Raw genomic sequence first — 17473 nt, 5'->3', positions numbered from 1 at the left:
GAGTGCAGAGAGCAGAGCACTTTTCAGGAGCTGTCAGCACATTGACGGATCAGGCCCTGAGAGAAGGGATTGCCCAGGGAGGTTGTGGAATCTCCATCATTGGAGATTTTTAAGAGCAGGTTAGACAAACCCCTGTCAGGGATGGTCTGGATAATACTTAGTCCTGCCATGAGTGCATGAGACTGGACTAGATGACCTCTTGAGGTCCCTTCCAGTCCTATGATTCAAATTTCTATGAAATAAGGTGGATGGCTTCTTAGCAAAAACTTAACTCCTGCCCTACGCACATTATCACTTCATGGCTGGCAAAGCAAGGACGGAGTGTTTACTCGTGTTCATAAATACCTCATTGTGCACTCAGTCAGCCTGGAAACTCTGGGCACAGAAAGGATTAAGCCACTAAGAATTAAGACCAAGATCTGCAGTTAAAATGCCTGGGATAAAATTACAAAGGAGGTTGATCCCAGTGGTTCAGGACATGAATGAACATCAGCTCAGGGCAGGAAGACAGTCCTCCCGCCCCGCCCCCCGAGCCGAATACTGCACACTAATACGGCTGTTATGCCTTCCCAGGGACTGTAACTTATAGCCCTCAAAACTGCACATACCTTTGCACCTACAATTACTACAAGTGCCCATGTGTACTTGTAGACTCCTAAATACCTGTAAAGTAACCCAGGTAAATGCCCACGCAAATGCAGGAGTGCAGATGGGTGCACATTTCTGAATGTAATATCCAAATGGGTCCCTAGGCACGTGGCCTTTATTTCTCTATTGCTGCTTCCTTCCACTGCTCTTTGGATGGAAGGTGCTATGTATATAAATACATCTTTTGTAATGTACCAGCCAGCTTTGATCACTGTCAGAGGCTGGTGACCAAAAGAGATGGGATTTTACTCTGTTCTAGGCTAAGAGTTCCTAGGCTCTGTCTCCCTGCTCTCTTTCCTTTCAGTTTAGGGTGTGGGTGTGATAGGCAATTCCTGGAAGGATAGGCCCATGTGATGTGGTGCCTTGGCTGTTTCCTGTTATTTCCGGGCCAACTCCCAAGGGAGCTGAAATGCATTCTTGGACTCTTGCTAAGATATTTCTTCCTCCTTCCCCCACCAACACACTGGCTGCCCCCACAAATAGAGATGGGCCTGGACTAAGAACACCTCCAGGCTTGGGAGGGGGGTTGGCTCTGGATCTGCCCTTCGCTGGGCTCCCATCCTCCCAGTAACGAATGGCTCAGTGATTGCTATGCTCCTGTATACAACCCGCTAGGCAGGACTTGGTGCAGTGCGTAAATCAAGCTCTCTCTGTTTTTTTCCTCCGGCATCTCTGTTCACAGGGACGTACCAGGGCCAGTGGGCTGGTGGCATGCGCCAAGGCTATGGCGTCCGGCAGAGTGTCCCCTACGGCATGGCTGCGGTTATCAGGTCGCCCCTGAGGACATCCATTAACTCGCTGCGCAGTGAGCACACCAACGGCACAGCGCTGCACCCCGACTCCTCGCCTGCCGTGGCCGGCAGCCCTGCTGTCTCCAGGGGCGGCTTCGTCCTCATGGCCCACAGCGACGCCGAAATCCTCAAGAGCAAGAAGAAGGGGATCTTCCGGCGGTCCCTGCTGAGCGGACTCAAGCTGCGCAAGTCTGAGTCCAAGAGCTCCCTCGCCAGCCAGCGCAGCAAGCAGAGCTCCTTCCGGAGTGAGGCGGGCATGAGCACCGTCAGCTCCACCGCCAGCGACATCAACTCCACCATCAGCTTAGGCGAGGGCGAGGCCGAGCTGTCCGTCATCGAGGACGACATTGATGCCACCACCACCGAGATCTACGTGGGCGAGTGGAAGAACGACAAGCGCTCGGGCTTCGGGGTCAGCCAGCGCTCGGACGGGCTGAAGTACGAGGGGGAGTGGGCCAACAACAAGCGCCATGGCTACGGCTCCATGACCTTCCCGGACGGCACCAAGGAGGAGGGGAAGTACAAACAGAACGTCCTGGTGAGCGGCAAGCGGAAGAACCTCATTCCGCTGAGGGCCAGCAAGATCCGCGAGAAGGTGGATCGGGCCACCGAGGCGGCAGAGAGGGCGGCCACCATCGCCAAGCAGAAAGCGGAGATTGCGGCTTCCAGGTAAGGCTGCCTCGTTGTTATGTCTGGTTGTTACGGAAATGAGGGGTGGTTGGGGGAGATGTTGGCCGGCAGAGTGGCAGAGAGCCCATTGCTGTGACTCTGATCTCTATGGTATTCTGTGTGATCTGTGGTGTCCCTCATGGTGGAGGAGAGACAAGGTTTGACCTTCATGGATAGAAAGGGGATCCTTTATTGGGGCTGATGGACACAGATAGAGCCTGTGGTTCTCTCTGGCTCTCCAGCTCTCACGGGCTGATAGACACAGCTGGAGCTGCTCAGTGTCACCCAGGGCTCCTTGTGTCCTGGGTTGAACTTTGCAATAATGGAATTGACTGTTTGACTGCGTTACCTTATTCAAAGCAACAAGTGAGGGCACCTCACTCATCTGAACCAGCATGTTGGCCGAGTGGTCTCCCTTCCCCAGCACAGTGCTTTGTAACTGGGAGCCTTTAATTTGCACAAAAAGGGCTCAGTTCTTCAATCCAAATGCAGGCAACGCTCGTCTGGATGTCGGAGCTTAGGTGGCTGCAGAAGGCCACAAAGCTCAACGTATCTGATTTTCAGTCCCTGGCTTACCACTGCAATTTTGCACCACCACACTGATGTGTGCAGTTTGCTGCACCAATATGGCACCTGCATGCATTGGTGACCAATTCTAGCAGCCTGTGCAAAGCTGTCTGTGCAAAAGTGGAGGACAGGTTGGGGTGTGACTGCAAATCTGGGCCAGTATTATCAAGGTAAAGAAGTAGTAGTTTTATTGGCCATATGCAGCCAGCCTGGAAACCTAACATATATCCTGTCCCTGCATAAACAGGGTCTCATCTAAAACCAGGGATGGATTCTTCAAGGGCTGTCTCAACATTACTTGTTCCAAAGTCCTGGTCAGGTGTATGGAGAGGATCTTTCAGGGAACTAAAGCTATGAAGGTGAACAAATGTGATAAGTTGGTTGCATTAAACCAGCCTAGAATTCGGCTCTGCATAGATCTCAACATCCCTCTATTTGCTAAGGGTGGCAATTGTTTGTGCTGAACTCACGGGACAGATGATTCTCATCTGAAGCCAACTCTGCCCTGAGGTGAAAGGTCAAAGTCACAGCAGCTCAGCCACACCAGAGACACGTTCAAAGGATGTTCTCAGGTCCAGAAAACTGGTGCTGGGTGTCGAATTAAGTGAAGAAAGCAAAACAAAATCTCAGTTAATATACAAACCCCAGGCAGCAGGGGATATAGCTACATGTGCTGCTGTTATCCCATGTGACACTGGTAGCACCATCATCCCCTGTGGCAGTCAGGGCAGTGGCAGAACCCCAGGTTCATTTGGTGGCAACCTCACGCCAATACCCAATGAGGCAATATCTACCCAGGGGGTCAAAGGTCATGACCCTGTTTTGCAGCATTGCATCTCCTGCTGCAGGACAGAGGCTGAGAAGCTGCGTCCCTGTTTGTCAAGGAACTGGGCATCAGCTGTGATTCACGGTTTCCTGGCTCAGGCACCCTCTTAGCCGGTGACTCTTTCAGCCTGGTATACAGAGATTTAGCTGTGCAACTACCATTAAAGCTAGCAGGAGCCGAGCAGCTTGGTCTCCAGGCACTACATGTGAAATATGCCCCTCACTGTCAATGTTGTGGCATGGCCTTGGTGTTTAATTTCCTCTCTCTATTTCTTTACCAGTGGCATCACTTGTATGGGACACAGTGACAACACAGCTGTCACTTAGGAGGTGCTGGGTGTCATTAACCCCTTTGCTGGTTCTTTCCTCTGCATCCTGTTCTAAAGCCCTGCATTAATGGGGACCATATCTCTAATGCTGGACAGAAGGGTTCTCTACAAGCTACTCCCCTAGTATTTTCTTGCTGGTCTGTAGCTCAGAAAAACCTGGTGGGTTCTAGCTGGTGCCATGTGGATTCCCATCTACTTCTCGCTGCCCCTGATAAACAAGATTTCAAAGGGAAGAAGAGACAGATTCCTAATTACAGCCGCAGCTCCGGGAAGGGTTTGCCCTTTGCTAGGCTCTTCTCTGCTTGGAGAGCAGGGGCTCCGTGTACCCAAGGAATTCCTGCATGCCCCAGGAAACGAGGCACTCAGCCTAGAGACTGTCTTCCTGAAGCTCTTCTTATTAATCACAGAGCAGTGCAAGGGACCTGAGGGAAAGACCCAGTTTTAGTTTTTAATTACACTTTGCAATTTTTTCTCTCTGGGCCTGTGTTTGTTCTATCTAATCTATCCATCCATCCATCCGTCCTTTTCCACTTTTTCTCTCTGGGCCTTTGTGTGTGTGTCTCTCTGTCTCAGACTTTGTTTTCCCATTCTCTCTCTCTTTCCCAGTGCTGACCTGCTCTGGGGTACATATTGGCAGATGTTTGCTAGGCCGTGTGATTAAATACAGAGCCCCTTGAAGACCAGCATGCTATGCCAGTCACTGATGGTCACAATGCTTTCAATGATTCAGTGGCAGGGACATTTCCATCAAAGCCAGGCAGGTGGGGTGCACAGGGGGAAGGCCTCACTGTGACCTACTTTCCCCCCTACTCACTCTCAACCTATTTCCCTCTGCATGGCTCACCTGGGTGGCATAGTGCTGGTATCTCAGGTACGGGAGCTGCGTGTGCCTTATCTCACGCTTCTCGTAGCACTGCTATGCTCAGTGCCTGTTTTGTGCCGCCCACGAGGCTTTTAGCAAGATCCAGAGAATTCCTGTCAGTCAAGGGAAAACCCATTCATCAGGGTGAGGCGGAAATGCAGCGTCGCCCACTTGAGAGGCTGCTGGAATGCAGGGATGATGGCCTTGCAGTCACTTGGCTGAGGAAATCTCATCTCTGCCTATGTGCCTCCCCCATGTTCCCCTGGAGCCGCCACCTGGAAAATATCCATCCCAGGGCTAGAATAAGAGATACACGTGTTGCCAAAAAACAAACTAAACAAAAAACACTTCAGCTTTATATGAAAAAATGATCCAATTTTCAGATCTCTGAAAAAGCCTGGGGAATGCTGGGGCTGGGGAAAAAAGAGTCCTTTCTCTCTCTCTCTCTCTCTCTTTAAGCATTTAGAGCCGAATTCTAGTATTATTATTAACTATTTGTATTACAGTAGCACGTAGAGGCCCCAGCTGAAATCTGGGCTCCGTTGTGTAAGGTGCTGTCCATACACATAGGAAGAGTCAGTTCCCGCGACCAAAGGGTTTACCGTCTAAATAGACAACACAGTCAAAGGGCAGGAGAAAGGAAGGATCATTATGCCCATTTTACAGCTGGGGAACTGAAACACAGAGAGGACGTAACAAGATCACACAGGAAGTCTGCGATAGAATTCAGATCTGAACGCAGAACTGCTCAGTACCAGTCCCGCACCTTCTGCAAAAGAACATCCTTCAGCCCCGTGTCCGCTGTGGAACCCTAGAGAATCCAGTGGACACACTTTCCCCCCAAGTTAAAACAGTTTGACAGTAGTTTGGATTTCAGGTCTCGGCTACTCCACCATGACCTGCATTTTTTCATTCAGGCATTAATGCTTGTGTATATCAAAGAAGGGTGAATTTTAGAGTTCTTGGCAGTGAGTATGGGGGTGGTAGAGCTGGCTGGAGGTGAGCAGTTGCTGTACGGGTACTGTGCAAGCATGCCCACCCATCTCTGCTAATGTCCCACAATCCAGATTTATAGCACATGTGCTCTTGCAGCCCCCTTGCTATTCCAGATGTGGGATACCTGTAAAGATCCTCCAATGCCCCTGATTCCTAACCCACTCCACCCCCCTGCTGTTCCAGTCCTGGGCTCTCCTGTGCCCCCCAGTCCCGAGCTGCCACTCCCCATACTATTCTAGTCTTTTGGGCTCACTCCATATCTCTGCTGATATTTCTCCATCCTGACCTACCACCCCTTCTGATATTCTACTGCTGGCTTTCCTTTCAACGGACACTGCAAATTTAAATAAAGTAATAATGGCATTGATTCCCAGCCCATTCAGCAGCCCAGTGACCAGGCAAAAGCATGGGGGAGTGTTATCTAACACTTCCCATTACCCAGTCTCCTCACTATTTGAAAAGCCTTGCTAAGTAGCCACTGTTCCAACCCTATGTTCGTCCCATGAGAAATTCCATTTATTCCTTTCCTTGTGCCAGTGCCCTCTCTCCCATTCCATTCTTAATAGAAATCTTTAGACTTATGGAAGCTTTTTATGGAGCGGTGGTGGGGAAGAGGGAGGGACATGTGCTAATGATGTGTTCAGAACAATGTGATCCTCCAGAGACAAATTAAACTCTCCTCTCTCTGTAGCCAGCTAGCTAGATTTATACAAATGCGCATGACAGATATACACAGCTAACTCGCTGGTTCCCAAAATCTACCTGAGAGCCTAATGACTCAGAACCTACTCCAGGCAAAAGAGAGGCAGGCTGGAGAGAAAAGGCTTCTCCGTTGATTAAATGTCCCTTAATATTACTGCTCAGTGCCTTAAGGCTGCAGTGCAGAGATTGTTTATTACAGCGTAGTGTTTCCTCTCCATTTTCTGAGTGAGATGAAATTAATTAGAAAGGAAAGGGGGGAGAAAAAGAAAAGAAGTCTGGTGCCACCCAGCCCTAACCGAATTAGACAAACTGTAAGTTTCAATCATTCGTATTCAAAGTGACACTTAAAAATGCTTTATCAGAAAGTGGGCTGGATCTCTTATCTGAGTGTGAATGAGCCTCCTGGGCTTGTTTTTTGAGCATATTTGCATTTGATGATACTTTCTAACTGGTGTTGTATCCAATTACTGTCAAAGTTTAGAAAAGAAAGAGAAAAGAACTGTAGAACACAAGCAAGTCCAGATCAGTCAGTGTGGTTTGATCCACCGCCAGGTCCCCAGCAATCTCATGTACTATTGCCACACATACTGGCTGTAGTAGAAAAGCTGTGCCTTTTGTTCTGATAGGAGGTGCCTTACCTGAGCACTTGTGAATTCTTCATCCCATGGTGATAACTCACTCGTAATAGTAGATCGGGGTGTGTGATTGATCTGTCCTGAAAGACCAATAACGCAGGAGTGCTGGAGATGGAGGAGACATAATTCAGAGCTGGTGATGCTTCAATTAGCTTGTGGCATTTAAAGTTATAGCTTCTATTTTTATTTTTTTTTTTAAGGAAGGAAAAATCAAACTGAACAAGTGTGCTTGTGTTTGTAATTAGCTCTCCCCCACCCCAAAACACTCAATGCAGCAGAAGTCCAGGGCCAAGAGAATGGAGGATGGAAGGAAGCTTGCACTGAGCTCTGCCCCCAAGGAGCAAGCCCCTCTGGGGAACAAGCCCCCTGTGAGTACATGGGATCTACAGCTGTAGTACCCACAGGTGGTTATCTCATCAGATCTTGCGAAATGAGCTGGATCAGCCCTGGTCAGTGCTCAGCTTGGAGGCTTGCAAGGGAAACCCAGGGTACTGGAGGAAGGGCTGCTGGTGACTCCATAGGTGACCCCATCTCCTAGTACTGAACCAATGACCCTCACTGGGTGGGGGGGCCTGTATCTTTCATGTGAGATGCAAAACTGAGTTCCTGACCTGTCTTGGTCATTAATAGATCCCATAGTATTTCCCCCCAACAATAGAACAAATCCCAACTTAGGTAACTACATTCTGTCTCCCAACCTGGGTATGGTACTTATTTTTTGTGCAGAACTGTGCTGTTGTTGCTGAGTATTGTTAAATGGCTGATGTACACCATCCCAGAGGTGGCTGCATTTCAGTAATGGGTCAAGGGAACTCAGTATATAACACAGCTTGTTTGTTATGCATATTGAGATCTTTGGATGACAGTGGCTATATATCTTTTAGCTGTTTAAAGAGACACCATTAACTTAAAAATCATTTTCCCATCTGAAAATCTTGTACCCATTATTGTTGCACTTAATGCCTAGGATTTCTGTAACTGAAAGAGATGAAGGAAAACATTATTCTCTCTATTTCTGGTTTACTTTGTGCATTTTGACAGCACTTTGCGTGCAGTCGGTTTCACTGTTTATTTGATAGTGCGTGCCCTTTCCCATGCTCTGCAAAAGGAACAGTGGCAGCAGCAAAGTCACAACTGAAAGTGAATGGGCAGCCAGCAAGTATGCACACAGACAGAGAGAAAGGAGCCAGAATATTTCTGGGAGTGTTGCTTTTGAGTGCACCCCCAAAGACACTTCCAACCATCCCAAAAAGGAGTAAACACAAGCCTTTGCATTTTGAAAGGAATTTTAACGAAGTAGGATGCACTAAGGTCTATCAGAAACTGGTATAGTCCATTTTTTAAAGAGATTCCAGTTGACAGAGGACTTTTAGTGACAGTTTACTCCCCTCCCTTTAGAGCCAGCAACAGGAATGCTACCAGGAGGCCATGGTTAGTCTGATCTCCGCATTCTGTAGGACTGCTCCCTACACCTTTCCCATTCAGCTGTTATCTAGCCTGCCCTTCAATAGGCCCATAAGAAAGAAAGAGAGCATGGCCTCACTCAGCATTGAAAGCTGTGGTCTTTTTATTTTGCAAACACTGTTTCTGGAGTGTGAAGACTGCTTGTCTATTGAAAAGACCCTTGGAGATTATTTAGCCCAGTGTACATTCATTACCTTGTAAGCAGACAGCACCTGTAAGTTTCCTTTGAAATGTTATGGGCTAAATTCTCAGCTCCATGTAAATCAGTGTAGTTCCACTGAAGTACACCGGAGCTATGCCAATTTTCACCAGCTAAGAATCTATCCCTGTATGATTTCATTTCTGAATCAGGGCCGGCTCCAGGCACCAGCGGAGGAAGCACGTGCCTGGGGCGGCACATGCTAAGGGGTGGTATTCCATCCATTCTTGGGGTGGCACAGTCCGAGCGGCTTTTTTTTTTTTTTGCTTGGGGCAGCAAAAAATGGTAGAGCCGGCCCTGTTTTGAATGTTATGATTCTCAGCTTCTACAGCCTTTAACAGGCCACTCTTAACTCCCTGGTCCAAAATTTAGAGTCTGCAAACAGTTTACAAAACCTAAGCGCAATTAGAAATATTTTCATGTTTTTATCTATTTAAACATCTTTATTTATTACAATTTTGTTAAAATCATTAGCATTCCCCTGCAGCATCTGCAGCTCAGACACTGCAACGTTAGTAAGTGGAACCTGAAAGGGAAACCAACTGTCACCAAAAATGAAAATCTCTTCACTGAATTTCACTGTCCAAACGGAGAGAAATGAAGAAAAAGAAAAAAAAGTAAAAATGCAGCATAACTAGTGACAGGTCAGTTGGATTCTCGACATTGTTTCAGTTTTAACAAATCGGAGTTAGTGGTAACATAGGAAAGGAAGTTTGTTTAAAATGTTTTTAACTTAAACTTTGGATAAATAAGAATTAGTGATGGAGCTTTTCCAGATTTCCTTTAATGCAATTAAAATGAAAGAATATGGTTCTAATTCGCCACTCTTTTACATCTGTTGTATGCTGGTGTAGCTCCAATGAAGTCAATGGGGTATCAGAGCAAGGGATCGGGTCTTATGTGTTTGGAAATTAACACTGACATTATCCATTGAATTTCATTTAAAAAAGATAATAAACATGGAATCCCTCCAAGCCTACTTAGAATGCATTTCCGTGGTGCCCAGAAGAACCTTCTGTTTGTATTATGGGATGTTTCATTCATATTTCACTACTTAGTTTTACTCTACAGTTCCATAGCCTAGAAGGGAGCAGAACTAGACACCAAACCCTCTGTCAGCTAGTGATGGATGGACTCCAATAGGTTAAGTGTACAGGTGGGCCCAAGCAAACAAGATTTTGAGCTGGGTCATGTAGTATCCTTCATTGCTGAAAAGATACAGGACTTGATTGTAATGGATGGGAATTCTTTGTTGGGGTTACTGCATGCCCACAGGCCCTGTAGTTCTCCTTGACTATCTTGTAGCATGAACAACACACCTTTTGCTGCCCACTGTCACCAGTCAGGGTCTCCCTAATTCCTGGAATGGACTAGCCACTCATGGAAGGGACCACTGACTACACCCTTCAAAGACTGGAGATATTCAGCATATAAACTGGTCACATGTCAGGACATGTCTTATGGAAAGAATTTTCTCAATACTTTAACCAACTGCTCCTCGGAACAACAGCTTCTAAAACACTCAACAGGTGATGCTACTCCCAGGTTAGTCCCAAGTACGGCACAGGAGTTGGTTCAAGATATATTATAGTTGAGCCACTAAGAAAATGGTGAGAAAAATATAATTAAATTTGCCATCCACAGCAGAGGAATTGGGCCAAAATCTATAATAGTGACATTCAACTTTAGAAAGGGGAACTTGAAAATATATATATTTTTTAAAAAAAGCAAGATAGTCTAAAAGAACCGGACAAAGATGAGACTATTCAAATCCTTAGATTCGGCATGGCTGCTGCTTCAGGGTGCCATAACAGAGTCAAAGGAGGCCTGCACGCTCCAACACAAAGAAGGAAGCTGGAAGGCAAGAAAAACCCCTCTACAGTTAAATGGCAAGGTGCAAAAGGTTATTTGAGTCATACAGGTCTCCTTCAAAAATCCAGCCCGAATGAAACCAATGGAACAGAACCCTTACAGTCCAAAACATTCTAAAGCTACAATAAAGTTACTACAGGCAGTGCACTGAGTTATAACAATGCTACTCTAGTTCTTTGTAAAGCTTATGCACAGGGTCTTATATTTGTACTTAGCTGTACTTACTCTTGCACTTAAGATATCTGCTGGCTTTTTTGATGCCTCAGGGAGCTCTCTCTGGGGCTCTTTCTTGAGTTCATTCCTACTCCCTTGTGTGTGTGTGTGTGTCATCAGAAGTATCTTTGTAACAGATGACGGCAGAGCAGTAAAGAATCTGAACTTGTGGTAGAAAGCAGTGGTCCACGTACAGCTGGATTTCCTGCTTCCTATCTTTGTTGAGGAACCGTTTGGGGCCAGGGCGGAGGGGAATTTGTTGCTAACAGATTTAAGCTGAAATGGGTCATGGTTAAATATGATGTTGGAGGCTGACTGAGCGTGAAAGTTCAACTTTGAGGAGGAGCAGCAGCGAGCCATGTCCCGCGCTGACCTATTTTAAATAGCGAGAGCGGCTATTACCTAAAGCAGTGAGCACGAGAAACGCGGCCATTCATAATTCATGCTGTAATTGTCTCCTGAGCTTGTGAATTGGGGGAGGAGGGGCACAAAGTAGAGGGCATAGCGTTGTCGTGGGAAATGACCTGTGTGGACACATATGTTAATGGAACACAGCCTGTGGAAAGGGACTGGGAACCACTTGACACTGGGACAGAGCCTGAGTGAGTCAGGGAGAGGAGTGTTCTTAGAGAATGAGCAGCGAGGGGACCATGTGCCTGTGAGAGGGGGCTAACAATGTGATCTTGTACTGGGATGCCTGTGGAAAGCGAGCAGGAAACCAGGTGTTCCTAAGGAGGTGGCCTGTGCAAGGGAGAATGTCACAGGGTTTGCTCACCACTAGTGTGCCTCCTACTGGTCGCTCTTGAGAGTAGTTGATTCCAGCTCCGCCGCCGCCTTTCTGCCCCACACCACATGCCTTGCCTTCTTCCTGGCTGTCAGCGAGGCGAGATGCTCTGTGTTCATAGTTTAGTCCTCTTACCAAGTCACATGTGTCCTTCCCTTCCAGCATATCAAAGTCGCTTCTTACAAACAGGCTCAGGCAGTCTTCCCATTCACTGTCCAGCCGGTGCCACTTCCCCAGGGGCTGGCAGGTAGGTTGCCAATTTTGGTTGGACGTATTCCTAGGGTTACCATTCGTCCGGATTTACCCGGACATGTCCTCCTTTTTGTACTAAAAATAGCGTCCGGGGGGAATTTGTAAAGCACTCACAATGTCCGGGATTTCCCCCCTCCCCCGGCAGAGCAGAGCGAGCGGCTGGGAGGGCTGCAGGAAAGTCCCAGGCTGGACTCCGGAGCAGCTGTAGAGGAGCCGGATCCGCCCTGCATTCTGAGCAAGTGTATCAGCACAAAGTGCAGCCCTCCCCCTTTTGCAACTGGGAGCGGTTTCTGCCATGCAGCGTAGCAAAACGGGAGCGAGAGCACTTTGTGCTGATACAAGGGCAGCTCTCCCCTGCAGCCCGGTCCGGGCCAGGGACCGGGTTTTGTTGTGCAGGGCCAGGGACCGGGTTTTGTTGTGCTGGGGAGCTCAGCCACGTGTCCGGCTCGCACAGAGCCCAACACCCTGTTCTGAGCAGCAGGGTAAGGGGGCAGGAAGGTTCTGGAGGTGGCAGTCAAGAAACAGGGGGGGGGCTTTTTGGGGGGAGTGGAGAAAGTTTTGGGCAGTCAGGGTACAGGTAGGGGGTAAGGTCCTGGGGGGAAGTTGGGGGGGGTCTTAGGAGGGGGCGGTTAGGGGACAAGGAACAGGGAGTCTTAGGTAGGGGGTGGGGTTCTGGAGGGCAGTTAGGAGCAGGGGTCCCAGGAGGGGGCAGTCAGGGGACAAGGAGTGGGGTGGGGGGCTGAGAGTTCTGGGGGGGAGCTGTCAGGGGGCAGGAGTGGGGAGAGGGATCGGAGCAGTCAGGGGACAGGGAGCAGAGGGGTTTAGATGGGTTGGGAGTTCTGGGGGGGGCTGTCAGGGGGCAGGAGTGGGGAGAGGGATCAGAGCAGTCAGGGGACAGGGAGCAGAGGGGTTTAGATGGGTTGGGAGTTCTGGGGGGGGCTGTCAGGGGGTGGGGAGTGGTTGGATGGGGCGTGGGAGTCCCAGGGGTCTGTCTGGGGGTGGGGGTGTGGATAAGGGTTGGGGCAGTCAGGGGACAAGAGGCAGGGAGGCTTAGATAGGGAGTGGAGTCCTGGGGGGCAGTTAGGGGCAGGGGTCCCAGGAGGGGGCAGTCAGGGGACAAGGAACGGGGGGAGGGTTGGGGGTTCTGGGGGGGCGGGAAGTGGGAGGGGCAGGGGCGGGGCTAGGGCGGGGCTCCTCCCGTCCTCTTTTTTGCTTGCTGAAATATGGTAACCCTACGTATTCCTGGAGGTTTCTTTGCATGGCATAATCTTTAATTAAAGATTAATCTTTACTTCTTGGAGACTCCAGGCCAATCCTGGAGGGTTGGTATCCTTACTGGTAGGAAAAACCAGGCCCACCCTCTACTCAGGTTCCAGCTCAGGGACCCTCTAATCAGCAGGCAAAGTCTGCACCATCTTAAACCTTGCTGCCTTTTCCCTGAACCTTTCCTCACCTTCTGGCTCTCCCCCTTCTCTGGGTTTGCCAGCCCCCAAACTCCCTCCTCCCAGGGAGTAACTGCAGGCTACTTAAGCTCTGTAGCCCACAAACACACCTCTCTTCTCCCAGGAAGTGACTGCAGACTCCTTCCCTGCAGCCCCTTCTCTGCTGCCAACTTCCTGCCCTTATAAACCCAGCGCCTTCCTCAGCTGGCCTCTCACATTATTCAGAGGATTACTTACACCACCTATTCCCCTCAGCTTTGGCCTGGTTAATTGGCCCTCTTCTTAGCCTACGTTAACCCCTTCAGGGCAAGTGAGGGGTGGACACCCCAGCAAAGGGAGCTGTGTAAGCCTGGGGATGGGCCCTGTGCCAGGAGAGTGGGAATTATGCCACCTTTCCCCCACCCTGCAGCAGCCCTGGAAACGGCCATTTTGGGGGCAGGTTTCTGAGGCAGAGCCTGGCTTTTTCCTCAGCTAGTAATGCTTCTATCCACTGCTGATTGGGGCTCCAGGATTCAAGGAGCAGCTCAGTTAGTGGGGAAGGAAATGTCCATGGTGGGGGACAACCCCTCGCCCAAGCCTGCTGTGGTGACAGCTCACTTGGGCCCAAATATACCAGGAAGGGCCTGGTCCTTTCGCCCACCCACTCACTTGCTTAGGGAATCAGTCAGGGGTTTTCATCTTAAGGGCAGCTTGTTCTAAAACCACAGCTGCTTCTCTGTCCCAAGGACCTCTCCAGTCCAAAAGCTCTGGGGAAGTGGCTTTCCAAACCCTCATAGGAGACCCCATTCCCTCTCTCTTCAGTCAGCACCCAAAAGACCCGGAACATGAGGGCATTTGTGATCCCAGTTCCTTCTAATTTCCTCAACTACCTCAAGGTTTCCAGCCCTCCGCAGCCTCTGTCCAGAACCTCACAAAGTCTGAGATACTGCAGGAGTCTCCAGAGAGATTCCAAGAGGAAGTATCAGAGTAACAGCCGTGTTAGTCTGTATCCTGTTCTTCTTTTTTCAAGAGGAAGTAAAAAGCCAACGAAGTAGCACCATTGTGGGGAGTTTTTTGTCTGATGTCTCCTGTGGCATTCTCAACTTCTCAGCGAAATCCTTCCTTTGCAGCCCCTTAGTGCAGGGGGGAAAAGAGAGTAAAACCACCAACCAGCCACCTTCCCAAAGAGGGATCTGACTCCAGGCCAGTCCCCATGGGGGACAGGGAGGGAGTGCCACTTAGTCCCCAGCTCCGCTTTGGCCCAGCCCCAGCTGTGGCCCTGCTCCCGGCAGTGGCTCCGTTCCTGGCCTTGGCCCTGGTTCTCGGGCTCTGGCCTCAGCCCTGCTCCCGATTTCAGCCCCACTCCCAGCCGCGGCTCCTGACAGGCGGGAGGGAGACGCGGATCAGACAAGAGAAGCGACATCATGGCCCAAGTGACAGGGAAGTCAGGCATTTTTGTTGCAGCACTTTAGAGGGGAGTGGGAAGCATCAGGGCCGGATTAACCTTCTGTGGGCCAGGCACCAAACATATTTGTGGGCCCCCATGGAGGCAATGGAGCATGGCGCGGGGAGGTCAGTCCCTGGAGAGAGGGGCCAGCCAGAGGCAATGGGGCATGGCATGGCATGGCATGGCAGGGGCGGCCCTGCTCCACCCAATGCGAGGGCACTATTTACAAACCGGCAGTTGCCAGATGCACAGTGGCCTGCCTGGCCCTGTGCTGCCAGCGTGCCCCTTCCCTTTGGGGGTGGGCCTATGCCACATCACACAGCCCCTCCCCCCGCCCACACCCTCAGACTTCTTATGGCCAGAGCCCCCCCAGACCCACTATGCCCAGCGCCCTGCAAAACACCACCCCTGCCCCTAGCCCCAACACAATTGCCCAGCAGCCCCCACAGAACCCCCACTCCCTAGTGCCCCAACACACACAGATCCTCCCCGCCCCTTCTCAGCCCAGCACCCCCCCAGACTCTCCACAGACCCACTCCCCCAAGCCCTGCCTCCCGGCCGCAGTCACCATCCTTGCTGGGAGGTGACTGAGTCTGCCTGTAGAGCCGACAGCGCAGCTAGGGCTAGTCCCAGGGCCAGGAATCGCTCCGGCCCACGATTAGCCAGGCCAGGGGCTGCCCTGGCCGGGCTCCCTCAGGACCTATTTGCCTGGAGGGGCCCAGCCAAGCCCTCTGCACTGTCTCCCCCCACACACACACCTGACAGAGACTGGCCAGGCTTCTGCCCAGTCCCCGGCGGCTCAGCTGCGAGGAGACAGGTGGGGCCCCACAAGTGGTGGGAAGCAGAGACTGCCCAGAGCCGGAGTGCACTGGGGTCCAGCCAGGGGGCTGAGAGGAGCAGGGGGTGGGGCCAGGGGGTGGAGAGGAGGCCTTGGAGAGGAGCAAGTGGTGGGTGGGGGGAGCCAGTGGGGTCTCGGGGCACAGTGCAACGGAGCAGGCCAGGGCCCTTCTCAGCATGGGCATGGAGCCACTGGCAGGGCCGGCTCCAGGCACCAGCCTGGCAAGCAGGTGCTTGGGGCAGCCGCTCCGGAGAGGGGCGGCACGTCCAGGTATTCGGCGGCAATTCGGCGGACGGTCCCTCACTCCCGCTCGGAGCGAAGGACCTCCCGCTGAATTGCTGCCGCAGATCCAGATCGCGGCTTTTTTTTTTTTTGGCTGCTTGGGGCGGCCAAACCCTGGAGCCGGCCCTGGCCACTGGAGCCACTGTAAACCCGGCACTGGGAAGCAGGGCGCTTGGAGAGGAAGGCTACGTTTAGCTGGGGGAGGGAAGAGTGGTTCTCTGCACCTTCCTATCTTACATTTAACTGCCACCCTCCATCCAGAACAATGAGCATTTACTGCAGACAGCAATACCTAGCGTGCTTTCAGACCTGGCCTCCATGCTGCTTGTCAGTTTCAGGTGAGGGGGTCACTGTGTGTTTGGTTACAAATGGAAGAGCTGTGTTCAGGCAAATGCCAAGCACAGGAAGTTCCTTTAGTGCTGTCTCCTTTCTATCCTCTGCTATCTTTCTCTCCTCCCTCCCCCCATCACAGCCCACCTCTTACTGACAGGGGGTCAGAAGATACCACAGTCGGATGTGATTAGGATCAGCTGTTATTCCTCTCTTGGCCTTATAACAAACTGTGTAGCTGTCAGGCTGGATAACATGGGTGCCGTCTGACTCATTGTGCAGCCAGCACGTCCACTTCCAGGCCAGAAAGTTGGATGGATGGCACAGGAAAGCAAGGATCCCCAGCTGGATTCCATGAGCATTTAAGGGATCCTTGATAGAACAATTACATAATCAGTGATTGTTGGCATTTAAGGTCTGCTCTCTCTGGTCAAGTTCCCCTGCAGGGCAAAGCTGATAACTTCCTGCTCAGACCAGACTTAGAGACTGTATTCTGTGTGGGATCTTAGCAGAAATGTTCAGATACCACGGTGATGGGTTTTGTGTACAAGGACCCATCAGAACAGAGCAGCATTGTACTACCTGTCGGTCTTATGCAGGGATACAGCCACCCTCCTACCCTAAGCCCTTGTGTTAACAAGCCATCTACACAGAATACAGAATTACTGCTGCAGAACACCCCAATCAGTCGCATGGTGAGGCCCAGATCAGCCATCTCAAGTGATGGCCCCTCGGACTTGCATGCACTTAGCAATCTGCATAAGGGCAGAGTTTTATTCCACCTTCTTGGTGGGGATGGAGTGCAGGGCAATACTTTTTGATGGCTTCACAATACAAAATCGCTTTGCTTATATGCTCAGCAATTAATCTGCTGGAAAATCCTCAGGAAGTTTTACAGCAAATGATTTTGTTAAAAAAACAACAACCCCTCCAACAGAAAGCTAAATGCCTCCCGTTCACTTTGGCTGTATCTTATTTAACTTGGCTGTTTAAACAGCTATTATCTTGTTCCCGAGAGGACAATATTGTGGTATCTTTCTTTCTTTCTTTCTTTTATGGCTATCATGTCTTTCTACAGCTAAGCTCCTCTTCTTCTGACTTGGCGTTTTCCAAATGTGAAATGTTTTGCACCCACTAAGTAGAACGTGAACGTACACACTCAAGATACATATCACTGGTTTATAATAGAAGTGGGCTGTAGTCCACGAAAGCTTATGCTCTAATAAATTTGTTAGTCTCTAAGGTGCCACAAGTACTCCTGTTTTTCTTTATGTGTTTGTCTGATCATTTACGTCAATTGCTCATTGAAATAACATTGTGAGATCAGAGATCACTATCCTATTGAAT

General features: G+C 50.2%; 1 protein-coding gene across 1 annotated transcript in view; it reads left to right on the top strand.

Annotated features, from left to right (window-relative positions):
• Nucleotides 1-17473, top strand: part of JPH3 (junctophilin 3) — a 119901-nt gene that overhangs the window by 33474 nt on the left and 68954 nt on the right. Inside the window, exon 2 of the mRNA XM_054048521.1 lies at nt 1331-2108. Coding sequence (XP_053904496.1) covers nt 1331-2108 — 778 coding nt within the window. The remainder of the gene's footprint in view (nt 1-1330; nt 2109-17473) is intronic.

Source organism: Malaclemys terrapin, chromosome 14, assembly GCF_027887155.1.
Source record: "Malaclemys terrapin pileata isolate rMalTer1 chromosome 14, rMalTer1.hap1, whole genome shotgun sequence".
NCBI classification, from domain to species: domain Eukaryota; kingdom Metazoa; phylum Chordata; order Testudines; family Emydidae; genus Malaclemys; species Malaclemys terrapin.
The sequence above is the reverse complement of the archived record's forward strand: the minus strand, read 5'-3'. Positions and strand labels throughout refer to the sequence as shown.